The 25,434-nt window shown below is 33.2% G+C and overlaps 2 protein-coding genes across 3 annotated transcripts; one reads left to right on the forward strand and one right to left on the reverse strand.

Moving 5' to 3' along the window:
* The first annotated feature begins 3,512 nt into the window (after window positions 1-3,512).
* On the forward strand, window positions 3,513-17,520 carry LOC122601245 (small subunit processome component 20 homolog). The gene is made up of 31 exons (XM_043774008.1): window positions 3,513-3,653; window positions 3,877-3,969; window positions 4,085-4,207; window positions 4,414-4,571; window positions 4,750-4,794; window positions 4,920-4,998; window positions 5,105-5,178; window positions 5,299-5,405; window positions 5,486-5,683; window positions 5,780-5,980; window positions 6,061-6,277; window positions 6,358-6,432; window positions 6,786-7,129; window positions 7,227-7,425; window positions 7,512-7,719; window positions 7,815-8,154; window positions 8,227-8,407; window positions 8,514-8,654; window positions 8,733-8,994; window positions 9,086-9,523; window positions 10,412-10,872; window positions 11,209-11,345; window positions 11,446-11,987; window positions 12,090-12,215; window positions 12,777-12,842; window positions 12,921-14,581; window positions 14,663-14,942; window positions 15,144-15,377; window positions 15,471-15,953; window positions 16,646-16,799; window positions 17,142-17,520. Exons 2-31 carry the CDS (start codon window positions 3,901-3,903, stop codon window positions 17,396-17,398), a joined length of 7,860 nt encoding a protein of 2,619 aa, XP_043629943.1. The 5' UTR covers window positions 3,513-3,653; window positions 3,877-3,900; the 3' UTR covers window positions 17,399-17,520.
* Window positions 17,521-21,373: 3,853 nt separating this feature from the next.
* Window positions 21,374-25,292, reverse strand: LOC122606121 (probable magnesium transporter NIPA1). 2 transcript variants are annotated; one of them, XM_043779088.1, is made up of 9 exons: window positions 25,217-25,292; window positions 24,911-25,113; window positions 24,185-24,241; window positions 23,572-23,662; window positions 23,314-23,474; window positions 22,654-22,781; window positions 22,441-22,578; window positions 22,179-22,271; window positions 21,374-21,802 (listed from the first exon to the last, which is right to left on the reverse strand). In XM_043779088.1, exons 2-9 carry the CDS (start codon window positions 25,038-25,040, stop codon window positions 21,587-21,589), a joined length of 1,014 nt encoding a protein of 337 aa, XP_043635023.1. In that variant the 5' UTR covers window positions 25,041-25,113; window positions 25,217-25,292; the 3' UTR covers window positions 21,374-21,586. The 2 variants fall into 2 exon arrangements, with proteins under 2 accessions (XP_043635023.1, XP_043635029.1); XM_043779094.1 differs by lacking the exons at window positions 24,911-25,113; window positions 25,217-25,292 and adding an exon at window positions 24,346-24,857.
* Window positions 25,293-25,434: the final 142 nt, after the last annotated feature.

Here is a 25,434-nt window from a genome sequence, read left to right on the forward strand (position 1 = left end):
ATTAAATGGTGACATGTGAAAAAATAAGTAAATAAACTCATCATACACAACATCAACTCAACAATGCGTAACTTTTTCCTACATACAAATATTTTTTAAACAATATTACTAAACTTAATATAGTGATATAGATGTATTCGTACACATTTTTTTAATCAACGTTCAACGACATGTAATTTTTAACCATACAAGTATATATTATATTGTCGATTACTTTCTTACATTTAATGTTCACAATTCTGTCTATATTTTAAATATACTTTCACACACAATTCAACATCATTCTACTATACATCATTTTTAAACCAGACGTTAAGAATGAAAATAATACTTTTTAAATACAATAATATGCGAAAACAAATATAATTTGTCTTGGAGGGTAACGCACGGGTCTTATGACCTCGTATATATGTATATGTATATTATATATTATATATATATAATATAATCTACAATATAAATAAAAGAAGATTTTACTTACATCATTATTTAAAAAAAAAACTTAGTTGGCATTTTTAGAAAATTTCTTATAACTTTTGTCTTTTTTACTTATATGATCTATGACATCATTTATTTTTGATTTTTTATTTCTTCACTAATATACAAGAAATTAGATATAACTAATTAGTCTATGCATTATTCACAATTGTTAATTATAATACGCTTTACATCATACATAATTTTCTTCTTAGCTATTCAAAATAAATAAATTCATATTTACTAATTTAACATAATCAAAATATGTTAAAATTTAAAGAAATAATTTTTAGAAAATTTTTATAACTTTTTTATTTTTTACTCAAATGATTTATGATATCATTTATTAGTTTATTTTTTTATTTTTTATTTCTTCACTAATATACAGGAAATTGGATATAACTAATTAGTATATGTATTTATTCGCAAATGTTAATTATAATACGATTTACATCATAAATAATTTTCTTCTTAGCTGTTCAAAATAAATAAATTCATATTTACTAGTTCAACATAATTAAAATATGTTAAAATTTTAAAAAATAGACAAACAATTTCACTTTTAAAATATTTTTATGTTAATACTTATAAGATGTATGATATTTCTTATGTGCATATTTAGAGTGATAAATTGACGAAAATTCTTTTCTCATTATGAATATAAAAAGTTTATACATTTTAATTTCAATCTATGTTGTTATGCGTTTATAAAAATATGAGATTTTAGTATCATAAACAAAGTTGTGCAACTTTTTAAAGTTTTTCTTTAATTTTTTTATTTTTAATGAATTATTATTATTATATTATTTTAAATAAATTATACATTAATAAATATGCAAACGAGTTAGATGTTTTCTTTTAAGTCATATATTTCTTTTATTATGGCACAACATGATATATAACAAATATTTTTCAACATATCAATATAAAGTTTTTTTGATTTACCCGCGTAATACGCGGGTTACTAAGCTAATATAATAGACATTTGATTTGACCTCAATTGACTAATCACAATTTTTTATTTTTTTAAAAAAATTAGGTTATTAATTATTAAAAATGTAATGTTATTAGAATAAACGCATATCAAAAATTTATCAAGAAATTTATTTTCTAATAAATACTGTGTCAAATTATCAATTTGTTTAAATTTAAATTTACAATAGCTATTAAAATTACATTTATTAAATTTATTTTATTTTAAAAATATTAATTTTTTGTGTATTATATTTATAATATACTAAAAACCTATAAGAATGTACAAGTACATTATGCGTAGAATGTACAAGTTCTTAAAACACATAGTAATTTATACCATTTTGCATTTTAACCCCCTAAACTTTTTATCTTTTAACTTTTGTCCCACATCAAAGTTTTCGTGTTTGTTTTCTTGACAATAAATTTTTAGGTTTTCATGTTTTTATTAAATAACTTTCACATGGTTACGATTTTACTTTCAAACATTTGGTTTTCACTAAAAAGTTATAGGAATATACAAGTACTTTATGCGTATAATATACAAGTTCTTATAACACATAATAGTTCTTACCATTTTTCATTTAAATCCCCTAAACTTTCCATCTTTTAACTTTTGTCCCACATCAAAGTTTTCGTTTTTATCTTCTTGACACTAAATATTTAAGTTTTTATGTTTTCATCAAATAACTTTTACATTGTTACGATTTACTTTTAAACATTTTGTTTTGACTATTTTTATTTGTCTTTTTATATACATAACGTTTTTAAATTTCCCCCACATCAAAGTTTTTTTTTTATTTTCTTGACACTGAATTTTTGGGTTCTCATGTTTTCATCAAGTAACTTTCACATGGTTACGATTTTACTGTTTAAGTCTTACGTTCTTATTATATTTAAAACATTAATATAGTTATTGTTTATGTTTTTTATATACCTTATAACTCTTTTACATTTTTTTTATTGTTATTGCTACATGTTTAATTGTCTTTTTAAAATTTTTAGTTTGAATATTTGGCATAAATTTGAATTCAAAATTTTGTCGTGTAGAAAGTGTACCCCGCGGCAACGCGCGGGTACAATAACTAGTATATACTAAAAACCTATGTAAATGTACAACTACTTTATGTGTGGAATGTACAAGCTTTTAAAGCACACACTAATTTTAACCAAATTTGGTTTTAACCCCCTAGATTTTAACCAAATTTCGTTTTAACCCCCTAAAATTTTTATTTTTTAACTTTTACCCAACATCAAAGTTTTCGTTTTTATTTTCGTGACACTAAACTTTTAGGTTCTCATGTTTTCATCAAACAACTTTCACACAATTACCGTTTTACCTTTAAACATTTGGTCTTTGATTATTTTCATTTGTCTTTTTATACATATAGCGTTTTCATTATACAATAACTTTTATCATCGTTACGTCTTACGTTCATATTACAGTTAAAACATTAATATAGTTATTGTTTATGTTTTTATACATCTTAATATTCTCTTACATTATTTTTATTGTATTGCTACATGTTTAGTTTTTTTTGTAATGAAAGTTTCCATCTTTTAACTTGTATCCCACATCAAATTTTCGTTTTCATTTTTATTGACACTAAACTTTAGAGTTATTAGATTTTCATCATATAATTTGCATATAGTTATGATTTTACTTTTAAAGATTTGATTTTTGATTATTTTCTTTCATTTTTATACATATGTATAACGTTTTTAATATATACTCGTAATAATTTTCATCATGCTTACGCCTTACATTTATGAAACATTTAAAACATTAATATAGTTATTATTTATGTTTTTATAAGACTTATTATTCCTTTATAATATTTTTAATGTTATTGCTAGATGCTTAGTTTTCATTTATATGGTTTGAGTTCAAATATTTGACATAAATTTACCAAAACATTATTGTATAAAAAACGACAGCACCCGGGATCAATAACTAATTTTAACTAAAATCCACTCGGATATCTAATTTTGCACCGTTTATTCATCTAATAGTAGCAGAACCCTAAACCCTAACATATATATACTACTCCGTATATAGTATTTCACATTCTGAACCCCCACCACCGTCTCTGTTTTGACTCTGCTGCCGTCGGCCGTCTTTTTCCAGACGATTAACCGCCCGTCTCCAAAGACCTGACTTCAACACTATCACTCAAACCGCCTTTCCCTCCCTCTCTTTCTCAGTATGTTTTTCTTTGTATTCATTATTTAGTACAGTACTATTTATTATCTTGAAATTGAAGTGCAAAATAACTGACGCCAATTTGTACATGTCAGTTTGTGAATAAAATTTTGTGGTGAAAGTAAAATTTACAATAGTTGGAAGTTAATTTTGTAGGTGTAGGTTGTTTTAATGAATGAATGAATGTATTACTCCACTAACTTTTTCTGTTAATATATGTGCAGGGTTTATGTACCACAATTATAATCATGGCTACACAGTCTCATGCTCAGGCGGTCAAGTCCTTGAACCGCGGACCTGGGCGAAAACGTTTTGTGGTATGCTTTAACTTTTGCCCTTTGGATTATTATCATTAATGTATTGTTACAATTACAATGTTATATGTTAAAGCATCCTCTGACTTTAAATATCTATTGTTTTTGTGTTTTACAGTTCAAGACATTTGCTCAACGAGTTGAAGAAATCGATGTTGATGTTTATCGGAGTCTTGATCCCATCAAGCAAGATCCTTCGGAAGGCTCATCTTTTTTTCGCGATTGCCTTGTTGAATGGAGGGTATGCTACATTTTGCTTATGTTGTTCAGTAACCCGTGAATGTTGGTTTTTCTAGTGAATATATAATGACACTTACGAGGCCTTTAGTTAAGTTACAATTGAGGGTACTCTATTTTTGTCCAGGATTGAAAGAAAATAGTTTCACGGACTGAGAATTTTATTTTCTTCAGCTTATCAAAGTTTTTTACTTTCGTCTATGCGTGTAGGAACTTAACACTGCTGAGGATTTTATATCTTTTTACGACGAAATGTTGCCTTTGGTGCAAACCTTACCACAGATTATATTACAAAAGGAGATTATACTTTCAAATCTTCTTTCTAGGTTAGATATGAAAGGGAGATTATCACTTGAACCTATTCTCAGGTATTGCCTTAGAAAGATTTATTTATTTTTATCAAATTTGTGTTGCTACCTTTATTACGAAATTCTCAGATATCTTGGTTTGCTGTACCATATGTTCTTTTTCGAAGTACCGTGTGCTTGTGGTATTTCACAATTTCACTGTAGCTTACATTTGGTAATCATACTTTTCTTTACTCAGGTTAATAGCGGCCTTATCACGAGATCTCTTGGAGGACTTTATTCCGTGAGTTTCTGGTTTTGATAAGTTTAAAAAATTGTTTTCCTTTATCATTGTTTCTACATATCTGTATTAAATCCTTTTGTCTTGGTTTACATCTAAACTAAGCTTCATGTCTCGGACATATACAGCTTTATGAAGAGGGTGGTGGATTCTTTGGTTTTGCTTCTTACCAGTGGGGCAGATAGGGAACCTGAACTAATTGAGCAGGTCTAAGCTGTTTTTTTGGGTGTGTTATAATTCCATATTTATGTATTTATCAAACAAAAGTAACTAAAACTTTTTTTTTTTCCACCTTTTTTTTTTTTTTTTGCAGATTTTGACATCCTGGTCATACATTGTCGTGTATTTACAGAAGTATTTAACAAGAGATGTCGTCCATGTTCTCAGGTAAGTAACGTGTTCAAGCTATGTTGCCATATTAATGATTATATAACTCTTGTTGACAAACATCATCTGGAGCAACTTTTGATTGCCATTTTATAGATCATATCCATGTGCTTCTTGCAGGGTCACAAGTAAATTAAGATTCTATCCAAAACAATATGTCCAGGAATTGATGGCTGATTCTGTGTCCTTCTTGTTGAGGACTGCACCTGTCGAGCAGCTCAACAGAGGTACGACATCATATATTTGAAATCTAACGGACCACTTAGAAGTTAACACCTATTAATGCCTTTCAAGTTCAAATATACAGGTGTCAGAAAAGTCATGTCTGAAGTGGTGACGAAACCGTTGGAAATTCGAAAATCGGGAGTCAGTGCTTTGTTATTCTATGTCATGAAAGGATCATCAACCATGAAAGGATCATCAAAGTTGCACTCCAGAGCTACACATGTGGTGCAATTATTACTCAATGGTGAAATTATTGGAAGGGGTGACAAAGACCATGAAGGCAAGTAGTTTTACATTCTAATTTTCTGCACATACATATATTTTGATCAGGATGGGAACTCCTAGGCATTTCTTTTACCATCAATTTGTTGTATAGGCTCAAATCCAGTTGTTGAAGTTGTCATCATGGTCTTTCAGCGGTTTTGTGGCAAGCTACTACCCGAGTTGAAATTGTTGCTTCAACATGAAGTGGAGGAAATATATGAATCGATTTCTAATGGACATTTATTCCATTTATGTCATCTTCTGTCTGTGCTTATTTCTACTATGCAAATTGATAATGTGCACCAGATTATAGGTAAGATCATTCTTCTTGTTTTCAGTATCTGGTGACCTATGTTTATCTTGATAAATATGTATTTGAGCTTACTACTGCAGAGTTTGAACCAGTGCTTGCTCTGATTAAAGTGCTTGTCGACACTTATATCGTTTCTTCAAGCATGCTAAAGGCCGAGGATCAACCGGCCAGAGTTGCTGATAAAGTTCTGCAGCTGATGCTTTGCATTCTTGATGGTCTTCATAGTGGTAATAATATGGAAGCTGTTACTGAATTGTCAACGCAATGGGCTCCTATATTCGTGATGAGGAATAAAAGGTATATGGCATGTTATTTTTGTGCAAATTGGTGGTTTTCTACTACTGGTTTAATTGTAACTTGACTTTGGCTGGCTGCAGTTTTCTAACCTTCATTAAGGAGCTATTATCGAAGGACGCATCTATAGTCCAGGCCTTCAGCACTAGTATAACAACGTAAGAATGATGTGGTTGTAAAGGTGGCAAAATTGACAGGTTGGGTGGGTTAAGCTCAAAAACTTATGTTCAAAGTGAATATTGTTTTGTGTAAATAATTAGCATGTTAAATATGATTACTGAGTTTTTTATATTAATTCAACAGCAGTCAAACTGACACTTTGTGGGTCTTTTTAGACATGTTTCCTCTGAAGCTAATGTTTTGATCTTTTTTTACTCGTTAGAGATACAAATTGACCCTGCAAATAATGGGTTGCATTTGCCACTTCTACTTTGCTCAGTTGTGTTAATGGATATTAGTAATTAGTTTACCTTGTTTGGCTATCTGTTTTAAATATACAATGGGATTTCAGTGCATTGACTGAGTTAACAATGACCTTGGAGGATGAAGCTATGTACCTGCTAATCAAGTTCTTAAAAAAAATGAAGAATAAAAGTTCATGCCTATTGGAAGAGAAATCGAGACGGGGGATATTAAGTGTGTGCATATTTCTTAAGGAACATATCACGTGCTGGTTAGGGAAGATCAATGATGCTGTACATAAGGATCTATCATCTATGGAGTTCATGGCTACAGATTTAGCTTGGATATGGGGAATTATGAAGTGCTATTCTTACATGACAGACTCCCAAGCTGATCCTTCCTTAATTATGGACTTTGTGGAAGCCCTTGATCGCTTTTTAAAGGTCAACTGTGGTATGATACTCTGAATAAATATTCTACGTCACAGATTTTATACGCTTATAGATAAGTCTCTCATTTGTATTTGACGATTTTATGATGGCTCTTTCAGAAATAGTAGGCGGGTTGCCTAGACAGACTTGGGAAAGTCTTCTTGGAGCTTGTTTAAGTTCATATAGGAAATTGAGCTTTGGTCAGATGGCTAAAAATGATGAATTACCGATTGATAAATTCTTATATTTTGCTAAAAGATACAAATCCTCTATCCATATATTGTCTGCCGTTGCCAAGCTCTTGGATTCGATAGATGAGTATGTTGAGCTTATCTTATATCCATTCAAGTTTGTGGCTTGATTATACCTTCTTTATATTGAGTTTCTTTGACTGTTCAATACAGATGCATCCCTCCAGCAGACGCACGGCATAAGAAGTATCTTCTGGAGTTAGAAGCTGGAAAAACCGTTGATGCATTTTCTATTTTTTCTGAAAACTTGTGCAGCTCTGATAAACAAATTCGTCTTTTCACTCTAAAAATCTTATGCCACTATGAATCTCTGAATTCAGAGACTGCCCCTAATGTGATGATTGATGATTCTCAAAACAATGTATGTGCCCTTGTTGCTTTTGCCATTATTTAATTAAGATGAATACTACTATTAGTTTAGCTTATTTCATGTTTTTTAATATCTTCCTATTCCAGGTTCTCCATTCCTTTCTGGACATTGAAAATACTTCTCTTTCTATTGCTACTAGTAGAAAAGTTGTCCTATTGATTACAAGGATACAAGCAGATCTTAAAGCTGGAAGGATATGCGAAGCGTATATACCCCTTGTTTTCTATTCCATTGTTGGCATATTTCACAACCGATTTAATCTTCTATGGCATCCTGCTACGGAATGCTTTGCGCTTTTGGTTAGCAATTATCATAAACTGGTGTGGGAGTTATGCGTGAAGTATCTAGAAAAATGTGTGTCCATCTTTGTATCACACCAAGAACATTCTGATAGATGCAACGGCGAATTACATGACAGTCATGATGGTATATATTATATTTGTTGTATTATTTTAGGAATTGAATGAGATTATGTGACATTGTGTATGTTGATTACAGATTTGTCCAGTTGGTTTAACAAGTTTGCTACTCCTTCCTATGATGACATTCCATCCCCAACCGTTGTGTCATTAATTATCAAGTCGTTGCAAAAGATACCAACTTTTGCTGAGTCACGGTCTCGTCAAATTATACCTTTGTTCCTGAAGTTTTTGGGCTATGAGGTTGCTGACCTTTCAAGGTAGTTAGTTCTCTTTGATTACTACTTTAAAGGAATTTTAATTTTTCGTACCTCTTGTTTGTAATATAGTAATAAATGCTCTCCCATCATATGTGTGATGTTGCAGTGTGAGATCATATAGTTTGGATGCTTCTAAAGGAAAAGAGTGGAAGGGTGTTCTTGTAGATTGGTTGAACTTGGTGAAGTTGATGCACAATCCGAAGGCCTTCTATTTGAGCCAATTTCTCAAGGAGGTTTTGCAATACAGGTTGTTATAAATTACATAATTGTGGTGTTTATATGATTGTCTTCAACAAGAAAATTTTATATATTATTGTGCTTTTAGGTTGCTTGATGAGAATGATCCTGAGCTTCAGTTAAAGGTTCTTGATTGCCTGTTGAATTGGAAAGATGAATTTCTAGTCCCATATGATCAGAATCTGAGAAATCTGGTTAACCCAAAGACCCTGAGGGATGAACTTACAAGATGGAGTTTGTCTCGGGAATCTCATTTAGTGAGTGAACAACACCGGGATTGTCTGGTTCCACTAGTCATTCGACTTCTTGTGCCAAAAGTTAGGAAATTAAAGACACTTGCTTCCAGAAAGGTCCGTCTTGTCAGCCAGTTCTATTGGATCTTTTTTTCGTTACTTTTTCACTCTGTTGAACTACATATAACAAGGGCTGTTGTTTCTCCAGGCTGCAAGTGTGCATCACAGGAAAGCCGTTATTGGCTTCCTAGCTGAGCTTGATATCAACGAGCTTCCTTTGTTTTTTGCTTTGTTAACTAAGCCGTTATATACTGGTTCATTGCGTCATGATGATATGGATGAGTTGCTTTGGAGTTCACCTAAAGCTCCTGCCAGTTTGAACTTTTCAAGAGTTTTGAGACATTTCACCTCGTATAACATCAAGTCACTATCTTCGAAGAAAATTTACGGTTTTTTACATGTGACTGAAGAGATTCTTGGTGTTTTTGATGTGTCGCGTATTGAACCTGTACTTGATACATTGATGGCAATCGTTGTTCGTATATTAGTTAGCTGTGCACCTAGTATCGATAACCTGGAGAATGAGCCATCTCAGGCAGTTAGTAGAAGTAACAAGGAGGATGATGGCACAGAAAAGCAAGCCATGGTAATGTTATTTTGCAATTAGTATCTGTTATCTAACGTAAGAAGGCTGATCACTAGAGGTGGAAATTTTGATGCCCGCTCTTATGAATGGGCCAATTTGGGTTTTTAATCTTTAACTATAGAAATAACGGGTCTAAGGGGGTGTTTGGTATTGCGATTACAAAACAATTTTTGTGTTTTCAAAATAGATTATGTGTTTTCAAAACTGCATTTTGAAAAAGCATGCATGTACATGCTTCTCAAACTGCGTTTTCATAGCAAATAATCACTTTTTCACACACACTATTTAGATTATTTGCGTTTTACGAACATAATAATAATCAGATAATCACTTTAAAATGTAATCCCAAACACCCTCTAAAAGTGCCAAGTTTGTTTTGAATTCATATAGTTATTCAAGAAATTGGACCAATGTTGAAATTGTCGTAATTTGTGATCTTATGACACATAAAAAAGGGTAATTGGGGTAACTCTAGCCCCGGTACCACAATTGGATACTCATCGACTCACCCCGTATGAGCCATAAGATGCCGGTACAATACCTCCATCCTATAAATGTAAATGTATATGTATATATAAATAAACTTTTCAGAGAATCATGATTTGATTTGCTTAAACCTGACCAGCCCAACATCCTATTTCAGACAAATCTGTATAAAATAACCCCTTTTGGCCCTCTACCTTACCTGCCGAACATTCTATTTAGCCACCTCTACTGATGCTAAAGACGATATTTAGCTACTACTCGCAATTTTATCAAGGATACAGATCAACTGCTTAAAACTATAATATATATATATATATATATATATTATAGTTCATGTGTTTATGTATTGTTTGCAGTGTTACTTGTTACTTATTCTAATAAATACTTGTTTTTGATTTGCAGACCAGCTTTGGCCCAAAACAGTTCAAGGATTTGAGATCTTTATGCCTGAAAATTGTATCGTTTGTACTGTGTAAATTTGAGAATCATGATTTTACTACGGAATTCTGGGATACCTTTTTTTCTGCTTTAAAACCCTTAATTGATGGTTTCAAGCAAGAAGGTGCCAGCAGTGAGAAACCAAGTTCACTTTTTGTCTGTTTTCTTGCTATGAGTAGAAGCCACAAACTCGTGTCCTTATTTCACAGGGCGAATAATCTTGTCCCAGATATATTTTCAATTCTAACTGTTGCAACAGCTTCCGAAGCCATTATATCTTGTGTTCTTAGATTCATTGAGAACCTTCTTAATCTCGACACCAATTTGGAAAATGGTAGTAGCGACGTGAAAGGAATTTTACTTCCTAGTGTTGATATGCTTGTTTGCAGTTTGCATCAGCTTTTCACTTGCAAAAATCCTAACAGGTATATTACGATCCATTATGATTGCTTGTTTTAGGGTAACGGTTCAAAATGTTTTCAAGTCAAAGTTATCATTCTTGTGCGATCAACCTGCCATGTTGGGTCGAGTCTTGTTGTATCCAGCTTGCTTTTTAGCTCTTTCTTTAAACAATTATTGGGAAGTTACATTATATCAATAGTAATGTTATCTTTTAGATGTTCTTAAAGGTTTTATGCGTTAAAACTACACTTTGTAGTTATAGTTTTTCCCCCTGTTTCCCATTAGAGAATGCAGATAACCTAGGTCAACCCGTTTATGAGTAAATGGTTTACCCTCACCACTTCTAATTGATCATGTAGGAAATCCTTCAAATCTTCTAGAGGAAGAGAGCTTAGTATATTCAAGCTATTGCCCAAGTATATTAAAGATACTAATGCCGGGAGTAAATTCATTGACATTTTACTTCCGTCTCTAGCTAAGAAACCTCATGACCCTGGTTAGTATGTTTTTTCTAATTTCCAATGGTATTGTAGTTTGTTGTTTTGCTTAACCGTGGAGTTATTTCTAAATTCTAATAACTTATCACTTTCAAACAGATTCATGTGTGGAGATTTTGCATGTAATTCAGAAGATGATACCGATGTTAGAGAAAGAAGGCAGCTTAAAAATCTTGAATGCTATTTCTCCGCTTCTTATTCATGCCACATCAGATCTCCGGTTGGCTATCTGTGGTATCATCGATGTCCTCGCTGGAACTGACCCCTCTTTAGTCCTTGTGGCAAAACTTCTTCATGAGTTCAGTGCTACATCTACCACGGAGATGGATGTCCTTGATTATGATGTCATAAATGGTGCTTACGAAAAAATTAATATTGAATTTTTCTGTAGTGTCCGTAAGGAGCATGCTTTAATTATCTTGTCGCATTGTGTTCATGATATGTCATCACATGACTTGATATTGAGGAACGGTGCATACAGGCTTTTGCTTCTATTTGTTGATTTCTGTAGCAAGATTCTTTCTCGTGAATTGGTATCCTATAGCGGATTTTGGTCTGATGCATGCATTAAAAACACAATAAACAACTTCATTTTGAAGTATATGGGGCACGCCATGAACAAAGGAACTTCTGTTAAACAGGTGAAAGACGATATATTTGCTTTTCTCTTTGCATGCTATGTTGTTCGTTTTCTCATAATTTCTTATATCCGAGTTGATATAATTTCATATATCAATTCGCAGGTGTGGATGGATTTACTACGAATTATGGTAGAGAAGCTTCCTAATGTATCTAACCTCGCATCATATCGTGCTTTGTGCAATGAAGCTGCAGAGAAGGATTTCTTTTACAATATCTTTCACGTACAGGTCAGTATTCTAATACAGAAATTAACTTTTCAATATTTGTATTAAGAATTGGCATAGTTTATGTGCTCAATTGCTGTGTCAGGTAGGTTTTATTCTTTTCATTCTGTTTTTTATGGAGTTTTTCTGCAGTTATACCATTTAATTTATGTGTGTACTATATATAATTGGCAATCATGAGTTATTTATACACATGTTTCTCTATCTGGCTGTGTTTTGTTTCTGAGGATGCAACAGGGAAAAACAAAGTTGTTTAACTATAAAGGCGGGTCATACGGGTAGAGGGAGTCAAACATGTTGGCTGTCAACCGAAGTTTATTTAAGTGCAGTTAACCTTCCAAGTTGGGTTTTTAGAATAAGCGTCAGACTACTGTAATGATGTGATCATATCATACTTATTTTTAACTAGCTATTAATAGAACACTCAAAATAAACAATGAAGAGTTCACTTCTCAAACCTTTTTGTTTTAATCGCTTTTGATATATAGGAAGAGTGTTTTATTTGTAGTGTTGTAATATGACATATTTCTGTTTGCCTTGTTTGCATTAAATTAACAAATACAGAAGCTTATGAGAGGAAAGGCATTGTTGCACTTCAGCAGTGTTATCAAAGAAGTTCCTTTATCGGAGGTAATGATATCCTTTTTCAATTTTTCATTAGTATAACTTCCCCGCCCTTTGCTTACTTTTATTTGCTGTATAAATCAGGTCGTTACAAATAAAGTGCTGGTCCCGCTCTTATTTAGCATGTTACTTGAAGTAAAAGATGGAAAATCAGAGCACCTTAATAGTGGTTGCATTGAAGCGCTTGCATCTATTTCTGGTTCCATGGAATGGAAACAATACTATGCACTCTTGAACAGATGCTTTAAAGAACTCAAACTTAAGCCTGAGCGACAAAAGCTCTTTTTGCGACTGATCTGTTCTATTCTCGACCACTTCCATTTTTCAGAAGTCAAACTTGACGTTTCAATGGTCTTGGACAAGTGTACCACAACTGATAAACATTCTGATATACAAACTTCTCTACGTGAAAACATCTTGCCGAAAGTACAGAAGTTGCTTTCTTTGGATACTGATAATGTCAATGTTAATGTGAGCCTTTTGGCACTCAAGTTATTCAAACTACTTTCTGGTAACATATTGGAGGTGCAACTTCCGACTATAATTCACCGTGTATCAAACTTTCTAAAAAGTCGTTTAGAGAGTGTTCGTGATGAAGCACGGTATGCTCTTGTTGCTTGCTTGAAAGAATTAGGGATAGAATATCTGCAATTCATTCTCAAAGTTTTGAGATCGACTTTGAAAAGAGGCTTTGAACTTCATGTGCTTGGATATACACTCAATTTCATATTGTTAAAATGCTCATCGGGTTCTGCTCTTGGGAAGCTGGATTATTTCTTAGATGAGCTTCTTTCTGTAGCTGAGGATGATATTCTTGGTGATGTTTCCTTGGAGAAAGAGGTTGAACAGATTGCTTCCAAGATGAAAGAGACGAGAAAGAAAAAGTCATTTGGGACCCTTAAGTTAATTGCTCAAAACATCACGTTTAAAACCCATGCCTTGAAGCTGATCTCACCTATCAAACGGCACCTTCAGAAGCCGCTGACTCCAATAATGAAGTCCAAGTTAAAAACTATGTTGGATCATATAGCTTCTGGGTTTGAATGTAACAAAACTGTCAGCCAGGAAGACATTTTAATTTTCACTTATGGTCTCATTGAAGATGGTGCGAGCGGAAATCAGCATCATCTTATTACCGTATTTGCTCTTGGTATTTTGCATAAGCGCATCAAGAAAATGAAATTTAAGGAAAACCAAGAGCAAGTATTATCTTTTTTGGACCCATTTGTTGGATTGTTATGCGGTTGCTTGAGCTCCAAGTATGAAGATATAACCTCTGAATCTCTGTGGTGCCTTTCATTTCTTTTGAAAGCTCCATTACCATCCCTCGATTTGCAGGCTGATAATATAAAAAATGCACTTTTTGTTATTTTGCATGGTTCTGTGAATGCTAGCAGTCAATTGGCTGAATCTTGCATAAGGTTATTGACGCTTCTTCTGAAAAGCACGAGTAGTACATTGCCGTTTGACCAGATTCGAATGCTTCTCCAGTTTCCTCTTTTTGTTGATCTCGAAAGATATCCTTCATTTATTGCACTTTCTTTATTAGAGGCAATTGTGAACCGTAAAGTTGTAGTTCCCGAGATTTATGATCTTGCTAAAATAGTTGCAGAGTTAATGGTAACCAATCAAGTGGAATCAATACGCAAGAAATGCAGTGAAATTTTCTTAAGCTTTTTGATTAATTATGACCTATCACAAAAACGGTTGCAGCAACATCTTGATTTCTTGCTTGCAAATTTAAGGTAATAATGAGTAACCAGCAACACTTATTTATCTGTGATTTTCATTTGGTTCCGACTCTAAAAGACGGTTTTTGGTTCTAGGTATGAGCACTCCTCTGGAAGAGAAGCTGTGCTTGAAATGCTTTATGCTGTTATTAAGAAGTTGCCATCAGAATTTGTAAATGAGCAGTCACAGACCCTTTTTGTCCAGTTGGTTGTTTGTTTAGCGAATGATTCTGATAAAGAAGTTCGAGCTATGACTGGTGCCGCTATAAAGGTTTTGATTGGCCGTGTAGGCTCACAAAACCTCCAGTTGATTCTAGAGAACACTTTCGCTTGGTTTTCTGGTGAAAATCAGGGTTTATGGAGTGCTGCAGCACAGGTATGGCCTATCTGAATTTCTTGATATTCTATAGTAAAGCTAAAAAGCATTTTAAGTTTGTTTAACTGGCTGAAGTTGATAATATGGAGTTTAAAAGTATTAGGAAGAATTGCAAAATTATTGTTAAGTTTTATTGTTCATATTTCCAATGTTGACATAAAGCTGAAAATCACATACACCTCATTGTGTTTTCAATGTCAGGTCTTGGGACTATTGGTGGAAGTAATGAAGAGCAGCTTTTCAAAACATATCCATGCTATTATTCCTGTAATGAGACACATATTCTTGTCTTCCGTCAACGTCATAAAAAATGGTCAAATAGATCTGTCCAGTGTATCAACGATGCCCTTATGGAAAGAAGCATACTACTCTATGGTTCTTTTTGAGAAGATATTAGTGGTGTTTCAGGGTCTGTTTTCAGAAAAAGATCTCGAGGTACATTTAAATCTTCCATCACAACTTATCATTTAATTTATACACACGTCATACACATAGTTCTTATTACTTGTTTTTTCCATTTCATTGCAGGATATGTGGGAACTGATCAGTGAATTTTTACTGCATCCCCATATTTGGCTGCGAGATATCTCAAGTCGTCTTATTGCAATGTACTTTAAAAGAGTAAGTAAGGCCCGCATGCGGAATAATGAAGATTGGATGGGAAATTATTTTTTAATGAGACCTAGTAGACTTTATCTGCTTGCAGTCTCGTTCTGCTCTCAATTGAAAGCATCACTGACAAATGAATCAGCAAATGACTGTCTTAGAGACAATATTGTTTTTGTACTTCTTGAATTACGTACCATGTTTGGGCAACAAGAGGATACTCGAGTATTCTGGTCATCCTTTGAACGAAAAGATAAAGAAGTTTTCTTAAGAGCTTTTGTGATTCTTGATTCAAGTAAAGGGCTTAATGCTCAGTGTGATTTAGAGAAGATTCACCAGTCTCTGCTCATCTCTTCTTTACTCGAAAAGATGGGAAAGATTGCACTTGATTCCGAGGAAATTCAGGTTAGTATGCTACTAAAAAAGAATTTAGCATGCAAATATGTTTTTTGGGCCGCTAATATGACAACATTGCAATCATATTCCACTCTCTTTAATGTGTAAAACTAGAGGGGACAAGGGGGTGGGTTTAGAACAGGTCTTTTTTATTATTATTACTTGTTGAAATGTGTCGAACCATGTAAGGTTGACCTGCGAATACTTGTTTGTCTGCTTTTTAAAGCTTCCACAAATAAATGATGTCTTTTTCATATAAATGGCAAATATACTACTATACTACTAAATTACACCAAATAATACTAAACGTCTTAACTACCCCATTGCCAAGGATTGAACCTTGCTCTTTACCCCCAAGAGGAAGAGCCTCTACCAAGTGGGCTAGCCCCACATTGGCAAATTTTTAATGTGTTAATTCGATTTTAAGAACATCTTACAGTAATCTTTCATACATCTTTGAATAAAATAGGAGCTACTATGCATTAGAAATAGACTTTGTGTGTGCCTTGTAATCCATTAGAGACATTACATTTGATTGTTTGAGATTGAAAACAACCTAAGTTGATCCTATTATGACGCCTGATTACCCAAGTCAATCCATTTATGACATTTGCGTTGGAATTGTTACCTCCATGTCCTAACAAGTCCTTTTTAATGCTCCTGAAGTTTCTTATTGCCGAATGTTGGTTGTGACTTTGCAGATGAGAATCGTAATTGATATATTTAAACTAATTTATAAGAATGAAAGAGAAGATTGGAGAAGTTTGGATGAGAAAGACGGTCAAACTTATGCTTATCAGGTTCTCCTTCCTTTGCACAAAATCTGTGACGGATTTGCTGGAAAAGTCATATCTGGTAAGTTTTCAGCATGTATGAACCCATTGTCTTTACTAGAGATTGGAAAATCGGTGGTCAGATGGGTGGAAGTATGGGTGTAAAGGATGATCCAATCAAACTTCTTACCTATAGTCTTTTACCTATCACGGGACTTCTTGCGTATTTTCATCTATTCCTGTATTGTTTTAGTACATAAATCATTTCCCTTTTCATATAATTGATCACGTGCCCTTTATATGGTAGTCCTATTATATGGTAGTCCTAGATCTCAGTTATTTTTTTCTTTTTCTTCTTCTACCATTATGTGTATTTTCATCTAGTCATGTATTGTTGAAACTGATAGATACATGCTTGTTTCAGATGATGTCAAGCGGGTTGCACAAGAGGCGCTCAATGTTATCCGGGATGTAATTGGAATACAGAATTTTAACCAGGTTTATAATTCGGTAAGGAGTAAGCTCAAGACAAAAAGGGACAAGAGAAAACAAGGCGAAAAAATTATGGCTGTTGTGGATCCTATGAAAAATGCCAAAAGGAAGCTTAGAATAGCCGAGAAGCATAAAGTGAATAAAAAAAGGAAAATTATGACGATGAAGTTCGGAAGATGGGTGCAATAAATATTTAACACCAAATTTTTTGAAGTTTTTGTATTTATTGGTACAATGAATGGGGTTAACGAGAAACTGTAAATTGTTACGGATAGAGAATATTAATGATGAAGAACTAGTTTTTTTTTTTATTGTACTCGTTTTTTTTTTTTTTTTAAGTTATTACAAATGAGCGATTCAATTTTGAGTCCGAAATTCTTTTTAAGAGGTTCTTTATTATATATACAAATATAGATAAAAATTAAATATATAAAGTAATAAGAGTAATTTATGGATACATGATATGCCTATACGTAATTATTTTATTTGATAAATATGTATTGAGATAATGAAGTAGAGTAACTACATGATAAGCAAATAAGTAAGATAACTAATAAGAAGAAAACTTTCGTACTTTACAAAAAAGAAAAAAAAAAAAAAAACCTTTCGTTAAGATTGGAGATAACAATAGAGATGAGATAAATTTGGCCAAATTAGTTTTAGAGTAAACTATATTTTTCGTCTCTGAAGTTGATACATTTTTCATTTTTAATTCTTAAATTTTAAAAATTACAATTTTAACCTTAAAGTTGACCAAATTTTTCAATAATCGTCCTTTGGCCTTACGGCGTTAAATAATGGTCGTTAACGTACGACACGTGAGGGCACTAATGTCATTTCACCTTACACCGAAGGACGAAAATTGAAAAAATAGCTACCTGAAGGACGAAAAGTGAAAAAATAGCTACTTGAGGGACGAAAAACGAAAATCATACAAATAAATTTATTCTTCCATTCTTTCTTTTCTGATCATCTTTTTCGATGGAATTTTTCGACCATTTCCCTTTACCCCCAAGCCTCTCCCACCAACCAACCGCCGCCACCTAGAATCACCACCATCCACCGTCCCCCTTTCAATCAAAATCAAAATTTAGAAAAGAAAAAAAAAAAAAGATGACTGACATGTTTGAACTATAATTTGTTTGATTGGTTGTGTTTTGAATGTCATGAATTTGAGTAAATGATTTTGTTTGTGGTTTAGATTTGGATTCAAAGTCGAGTTTTTATTAGGTATCATCGGAAAATAAATGTCTAGTCGGAAAATTTCATCGGTAAAAATGATCGGAGAAGATGATCGGAAAACAAATAATGGAAGAATAAATTTATTTGTATGATTTTCATTTTTCGTCCCTCAAGTAGCTATTTTTTCACTTTTCGTCCCCCAAGTAGCTATTTTTTCACTTTTCGTCCCTCGATGTAAGGTGAAATGACATTAGTGCCCTCACGTGTCTAGCACGTGCGTACGTTAACGGCCAATTTTTAACGCCGTAAGCCAAAGGACGATTATTGAAAAAATTGGCCAACTTTAAGGTCAAAATTGTAATTTTTAAAGTTTAGGGATCAAAAGTGAAAAACGTCTCAACTTTAGGGATGAAAAGTGTAATTTACTCTTACTTTTAAGGATAAAGGAAAATCCCTTATTATACGGTTAACTTTAAGATTTTATGGAACCATAGAAAAACTTTATGGGGTTTGCTAAATACAGCCCTTAGGGCTGTGTTTAAGGTGCATAAATTGTTTGTACATTTACCATGAAAATCAGGGGGCGGACTTTTAATATGAAAGGTACAAGTTTTTTTATGCACGTTAAATATAGCCCTTAGGGCGTTACGACGAAACTTCATAAACCATTCCTTAGTTCATTTATTCACAATATTTAATTACTATAACATTAGAAACCGAGATTGTGATCATGAGTAAACAAAGAGAGGCGAAACTTCAGTTTAGGACGTTAGCAAGGTCGGTTTCGGGCTTAAAGTATTTGTTGTGTGATAATCTTGGAATGCTCTAATATTGTGTGTTTTAATTAATGTTATTAATTATAGGAAAACGAAGTGTTTGAATGTTTGATACATTATCATAAAAATTATTGCAACTTGTCCAATCATGAAACTTGAATTAATAACTTTTAGGCCTATGAGATTTATGCTACCTGTTCAAAGTTGTGACGACAAATAACTTAGACCTTGACAATTTTTCTCACTATCTTTGTTTAGAGTGGCGTTACGACGTTAACTGGATAAATGAGCTAGAGAGATCGGTCGATTAAGTAATTGCTTAGCATCAAATTTATGGTAAATCTGTATTTTCTAAAAAAGGTAAGACGGTTGTAACTTCCTGACAAATATGTTAATTCCGGTTTATATGACCATATAAACCCGAACCAATTAATGTCGGTCAATCCTCCGTATATGTTAGTAATAAGATGTGCAGAAGGCAAATCACCATGCGATTCGGTAATAGGTGGGCCGTGGGCCATCTTGATCCTAATGTGGCTTCACCTCGGTTGGCATTTCCAGGAATTAAATTATGGTTGGCCCAAAATATTTTACGAGGCAAGACAAGTATTAGAAAGAAAGACAAGGTTATCATGTGACTAACTTTCTATAGGGTGATTATTGACAACAACTTAATTGTTGTAAAACTTGCCACATTGTCATTGGTTTACAAGTTCTTAATTGATCAGATGGATAAAATAACAAAATTGAAAAGTTGTAGAAATACAATAAACTCATTTTTAAAATTGGATAGATACAATATAGCTTTTGAGTTATAGTTTTCAGTGCTTAATTTTAAGCCTAAAAAGAAGCTCAAATAATAATATGATATTACTAAATGCATTGGAAATAGTCCTCCACTGATTATCATTACTTCAGTGGTTGAACACCCGGACGTTTGTCTGTGAGGTCTCAGGTTCGATACTCTCAGGCGTGAGATTTACAGGCTTTAGGTTTCCTAAGTCTTCGTGAAGCATTACCGGGTGGGGCGGGCAGGGGGAGGAAAACGGGTCTTAGGTCCACGGTAACCAGTCTGGATACTCGTGGCCCAGCCCTTGTTATTTTAAAAAAAATGCACTGGAAATAAGCTATGCTTAGTTGTATACGGGGTTCTTTTTACAAATAAATTTGTTATATCACTGTCACATTGTATTATCCTTTTTACGTTTCTTTTTTCTAGAAATGACATCTACTAGATAGGGAAAACTCACATCAGTTGGAATCTACTATAAATTGTGTGTTGTATTTTTCAATTGTTATTTTTGGATGGATCATTATGATTAAAATGAGCCTAATTGTAGATTATAACACTCATTTCAAATTCTATGTTTCAAAAATTGATTTCCATTGTCGGTTGTGGAAATATATTCAATTTAAGTAGATTACATGAACTGAGTCAACCTATATTCCAATAAAAATACTTGTAAGATTTTTTATATTTCAACAAAAATACATTTACATCTACTCAAAAATCATACCTGATAGTTATAATATAAAATAAGCTTTAAACTTAACAAATAACCTAAAGTAACCTTAAAATATACGGATCATTATAAAAATAATAATAAAAAGTCTTAAAAAGAAAAAATCTCAGAAACGGGTTCAACCAGAAAAATTGAAAAATTCAATCGGTTTAACCGTCTACCAATATAACCAAAAACTTGTCCCAGTTAAACCGATTGACCGACTAGACATTAACTGAACCAACCGGATCAACACTGGTTAAATTTTATAGCTATATGGATAAGTCATGGCCAACTTTACACCCTACATGACTATGTTCCTTATCTAAAGTTTTAAACTCTATAATGATAGAAACTATTGCTTCAACACTACTATTTCTAATTTCATTCCATTACTTTTCCATTATCAAATTTGACACCACGCTACTCATCGCGCTATAATCCACTTAATTTCCGAAAACTATAAAAACCACAAAGTAATTTATAGAAAGTATATGACTCAATCAACCTCTATCTTTTAAAATTATACCAAATAGACTATTGTTTAAGTTTTTCATATCTACAAAATATTTAAAAGAACCTAGCATATAATTGACTACTGGAATAGTTAAGTTGATGGAAATCAACAAAATAATTTAAGTGAACAAATATGAAGTATATCCAAAGTTTTATAATTCTTTCAAAGAGATCTGAAAATCAAAAACTAAAAGTAAATTGAATGAATTCTTTTTCCTCCTCTTTTCGGTCACAAAATTTCAGTTCTTGTGTTTAGCACAACTATCCAAAAGAATGTAGTATAGTTTCCCATAAAGTCAAGAATTTCAGTCTCCCTAACGAAAATTTATAGTCAATTTGTATCTTCCACAGCCCCTTTACAGATTTTCTAGATATTCTACTGTTCAGCTACATCTGCTCCACTATGTTCTACCACAATCACTGACTTTGATCTGTCGGAGTTCTAGCTCTCGAGAATTTGGATCTGCGTTTGTGTTTGGTGAATTTGGAGTCTTGGGTGAGCCTGCACCTGCAGTTTCCAAATCCTTCGTTTTATGAAGAAGAAAAGTCCCGCAAAGAATTGTCACAAAACCACATACTTCAGTTGTTATTTGTGTTGCACTTTGATCATCCCAGTCCTGTCAGAATGTCCATGACCACAAAGTTAATCAAGAAGTTTCATTAGTACAGGTGTTATATATTTCTTCAAGTGATGGAGGTGGCATTTTAATCCGCTTATCCGGGTTTATACTATATCTACAACCAATTAAACTAGTAAAATAAAAAAAATTCAATGATCAAATGGGTTGCTAAGAGGTGCCCAAATTGTATCCATTGCGCCTAATAAAACATTAAATCATTTTTATTCATAAGAAAACGAATATAATATAACTTTGTAATCCTACTTTATCGCAATAATTAGTTATAGGAAAAAAGTATTTCAGGTCAACCTGCCACAAAAGGATTTGCCTATTATGCCATCTCTACTTGATGAAAATACATTGTCAGCTATACCTTAAACATGATCACGCTAGCCAGAATGGTGAGGCTTGTAAACATGACATAGTATACCGGTGACACCACATTGATATTGAAGGTGTCTAATGCCTGCAAATATCATCTAGAAATTATTAGAACATGGTGAGCACTAACATAACATAAAATTTTCAGGACTGCACTAGAACGACAACTATATATAAATTAACTTTTGTACTCTACAAAAATGAGTATTGGAGATTCATGGTGCATTTGTATAACAAAGTTATGTCCAACGTACCTTGTTCAAATAGTTGAGTTGCATAACACAGAAAACAAGTAGTAGCAGGGTGAAAAACCATGTTTGGAAGTATTTGAACTGATTGCTTCCAGAAAACGATAGCTTAATTGCGATTCCCACTGCTTTCACACACATAACCTACATTCAAGAAAAGCTTATGAGTCCGATACATCAATATAGAAAGAAGGAAGAGAATACGTACAGAGGACAAACCGTTAAGGAGCCCATAAAAGAGCAGATCCCGATATATATGATTAGATGAGTCTGCCCATAAAGAGGCACATAGCGGTAAATGAGCACACCAACAATAACCATTACAATGCCCGCATACACCAAAAAGCCTGTTTAGATCATAATGCTCTTCGTTAGGAGTAGCTAGCCAAAGATAGAGGGTGTGTGTACTACCCAAAGCACATTAGCCTACCCCACCATACACACACACAGATATGTATGTACATGTGTATGTATAATTGTATATATCCTTTTATATGATATGATATCCCCTCTTTGTATTTTTTGCATGTATTGTGGGGTTGTCAGTTGTCACACACCCAACTTAGGTGAAAACCCCCTCACATAGATTGAGCAAGATTGAGCCTAAGGCCGGTCTTGCAAGCCAGACTTGAGAACAGTCTGTTTATGCATCTTTAGCCTAACTTGAGATTCAAAAAATTCATTGAAAGAAATAATGCCCTAATCTTTAAAAGGCTCCATATTCTATCACCTATGAAATGACACACAATCTTTTCTGCGGTTTTATGTTCTCAGACATGACGATTGAAATTAAGATCAAGTATGCCCATATGGTTTTAGAACTTAGATGAGAACCAAACGGTTACTACTTTGAATAACATGTGAAAAAATGAAGCAAACCTGGCTCAGTTGCGAAGAACCACACTTGTTTGACTGAACTGACTTGAGTCTCATGTGGAGCATGCAACACAATGGTGGTAGAACCCACCAAGCAGAGTACACATGCAACCACACCAAAAATATGCAACCTTTCGTCCAAAAAATAATGGGCTAACACTGCGCTGCACAGATTATGTATAAATACATGAGAAATTTTACATTGACCAAAAAAATTGATACCAAAAGGCAAATATTGCGAAGGACTATATAGTGTACTACCTGACTATTATACTTAATGCTCCCAAGGGGGTAACAAGGATGGCTGGAGCAAATGCATACGCAGCAAAGTTAGCTATCTCGCCTAAGATCACTGCAAGTTCATAAAACCTTAAATTATATATATATATAAAAAAAAAAAAGAATCATCATATATTTTAACAAAAATAAAACACCTCAGATAATAGATTAACATGTCAATGAGTTCAGCTTTTAACAGGTCATTTGCGGCATGAGTCAGGTCAGGCTAAGTTGACCCAAACACTTTTTCCCCCAAAGTTGATAAGTTCATATAAAAGATTAATGTAAGATATGATTACAAAGCTTATAGAATTTCAATAATGGGCTGATATCTTAAGCAAAACATTTAGGCGGTTTTATGCATTAAAATATAGACTTCATAGAGTTCCAACCCTTGTCACATGCTTCAGTTTAACCTATTTCTTTCTTTTATCCATTAGTCTCTTTAGAGATGAAACATTACCCAAATTGACCCATTCACGTGTAAATATGTCAGAAATTGGTAATTACCTTTGTTATTGGATGCTACACAAACGTGATGAAAAATTAACATGTTAAAAGACATAAAACCAATGGAGATGCAAGAAGAACTTACTGCTCACCATCCCGGCCCACCACATAGGTTGCTTCAAGTAAGAATGACCTCCTGAACCTGAAACAGATTCACCATATAAATGTAAAATGCATACTAGGAAACACTGTATTTTTCTAGGTACAATCACATTGAACACTAGTATTTCAAAACGTTGAAATTACATTGAAATTCAAGAAACCTCAACCGACCCCGGGCCAATCACTTGACCATTGTCCCACTCAGATGGTGGTACAACCAATGGACCAACTGATCCACCTTCACCAAGGATTTTTCTGATAAGTCAGGTTCTTCTTTGACTCCAGCGGCCAGTGTAGATTGAACCCACGAAACTTTTCAAATGCTGTCATCTCAAAAACGACTAGTCTACTAACGTTTCTGAACGTATATGGCATTGACATCGAATAGCCTAAAGATTAAACTATGGTTTTGGCTTAACAATGATATATGATCAAGAAAGAACAACATAACTAATACATAGCTGATTAATAACATGTTGATACACCTATATATAAACCACCACCAGGGTGCCCTAGTCGTCTGCCACCCGATGTCCCACAAGAGTTCTCACATTTAAACTTACTCGGGCCATCATGTTGGGGGTGTCAAGGTTTCGAAACGTTCAAGGGGATATCCAAGTTAGGCCACATACATCGTATTAATACACCTATAGATACACATAACATTCATTCATAAATAAGTTTTTTTAAAAGATAAAAATAGATTAACCTGCTCTGAGTCCTGAAGCACCCGCCTTCATAAGACCCTTTTTCTTGATTATAAAACTTGACCCAATGAAAATACTTGATGATATTGCTAGAATTAGTCCACGAATATTATCAGATGATATTTCCCCCATTATTATTTTATAAATTTGGAGAAAATATCAAATGGCTTACAAAACTTAATGCACAAACTGAAAGCCAAAAATTCTGCAAAATACCAATAAATAAAAGCATAAAAATTTTATAAATAAAAAAGAAAACCCTAAACCCCTTTTTTCTAATCAATCAAACTGAAAAATTAAGATTTTACCTTTTTTGACGTGTTGACAAAAACGGCTATGTTTCAAGTATAAAGATCTTTTCTTATATATACCAACATGTGAAAATTGATATTTAAAAAAGTGGGTTTTGAAAAAGGTTTAAACTTTTTAAAAGTTTTGTAACAATAATGGAAAATATATCATAAAAACAAGATTGTGGGTATCTTGTATGTATAGATATAGATATATGTTGCCAATGACAGAAGAG

The sequence above is a fragment of the Erigeron canadensis genome, chromosome 1, assembly GCF_010389155.1.
Source record: "Erigeron canadensis isolate Cc75 chromosome 1, C_canadensis_v1, whole genome shotgun sequence".
NCBI lineage: Eukaryota > Viridiplantae > Streptophyta > Magnoliopsida > Asterales > Asteraceae > Erigeron > Erigeron canadensis.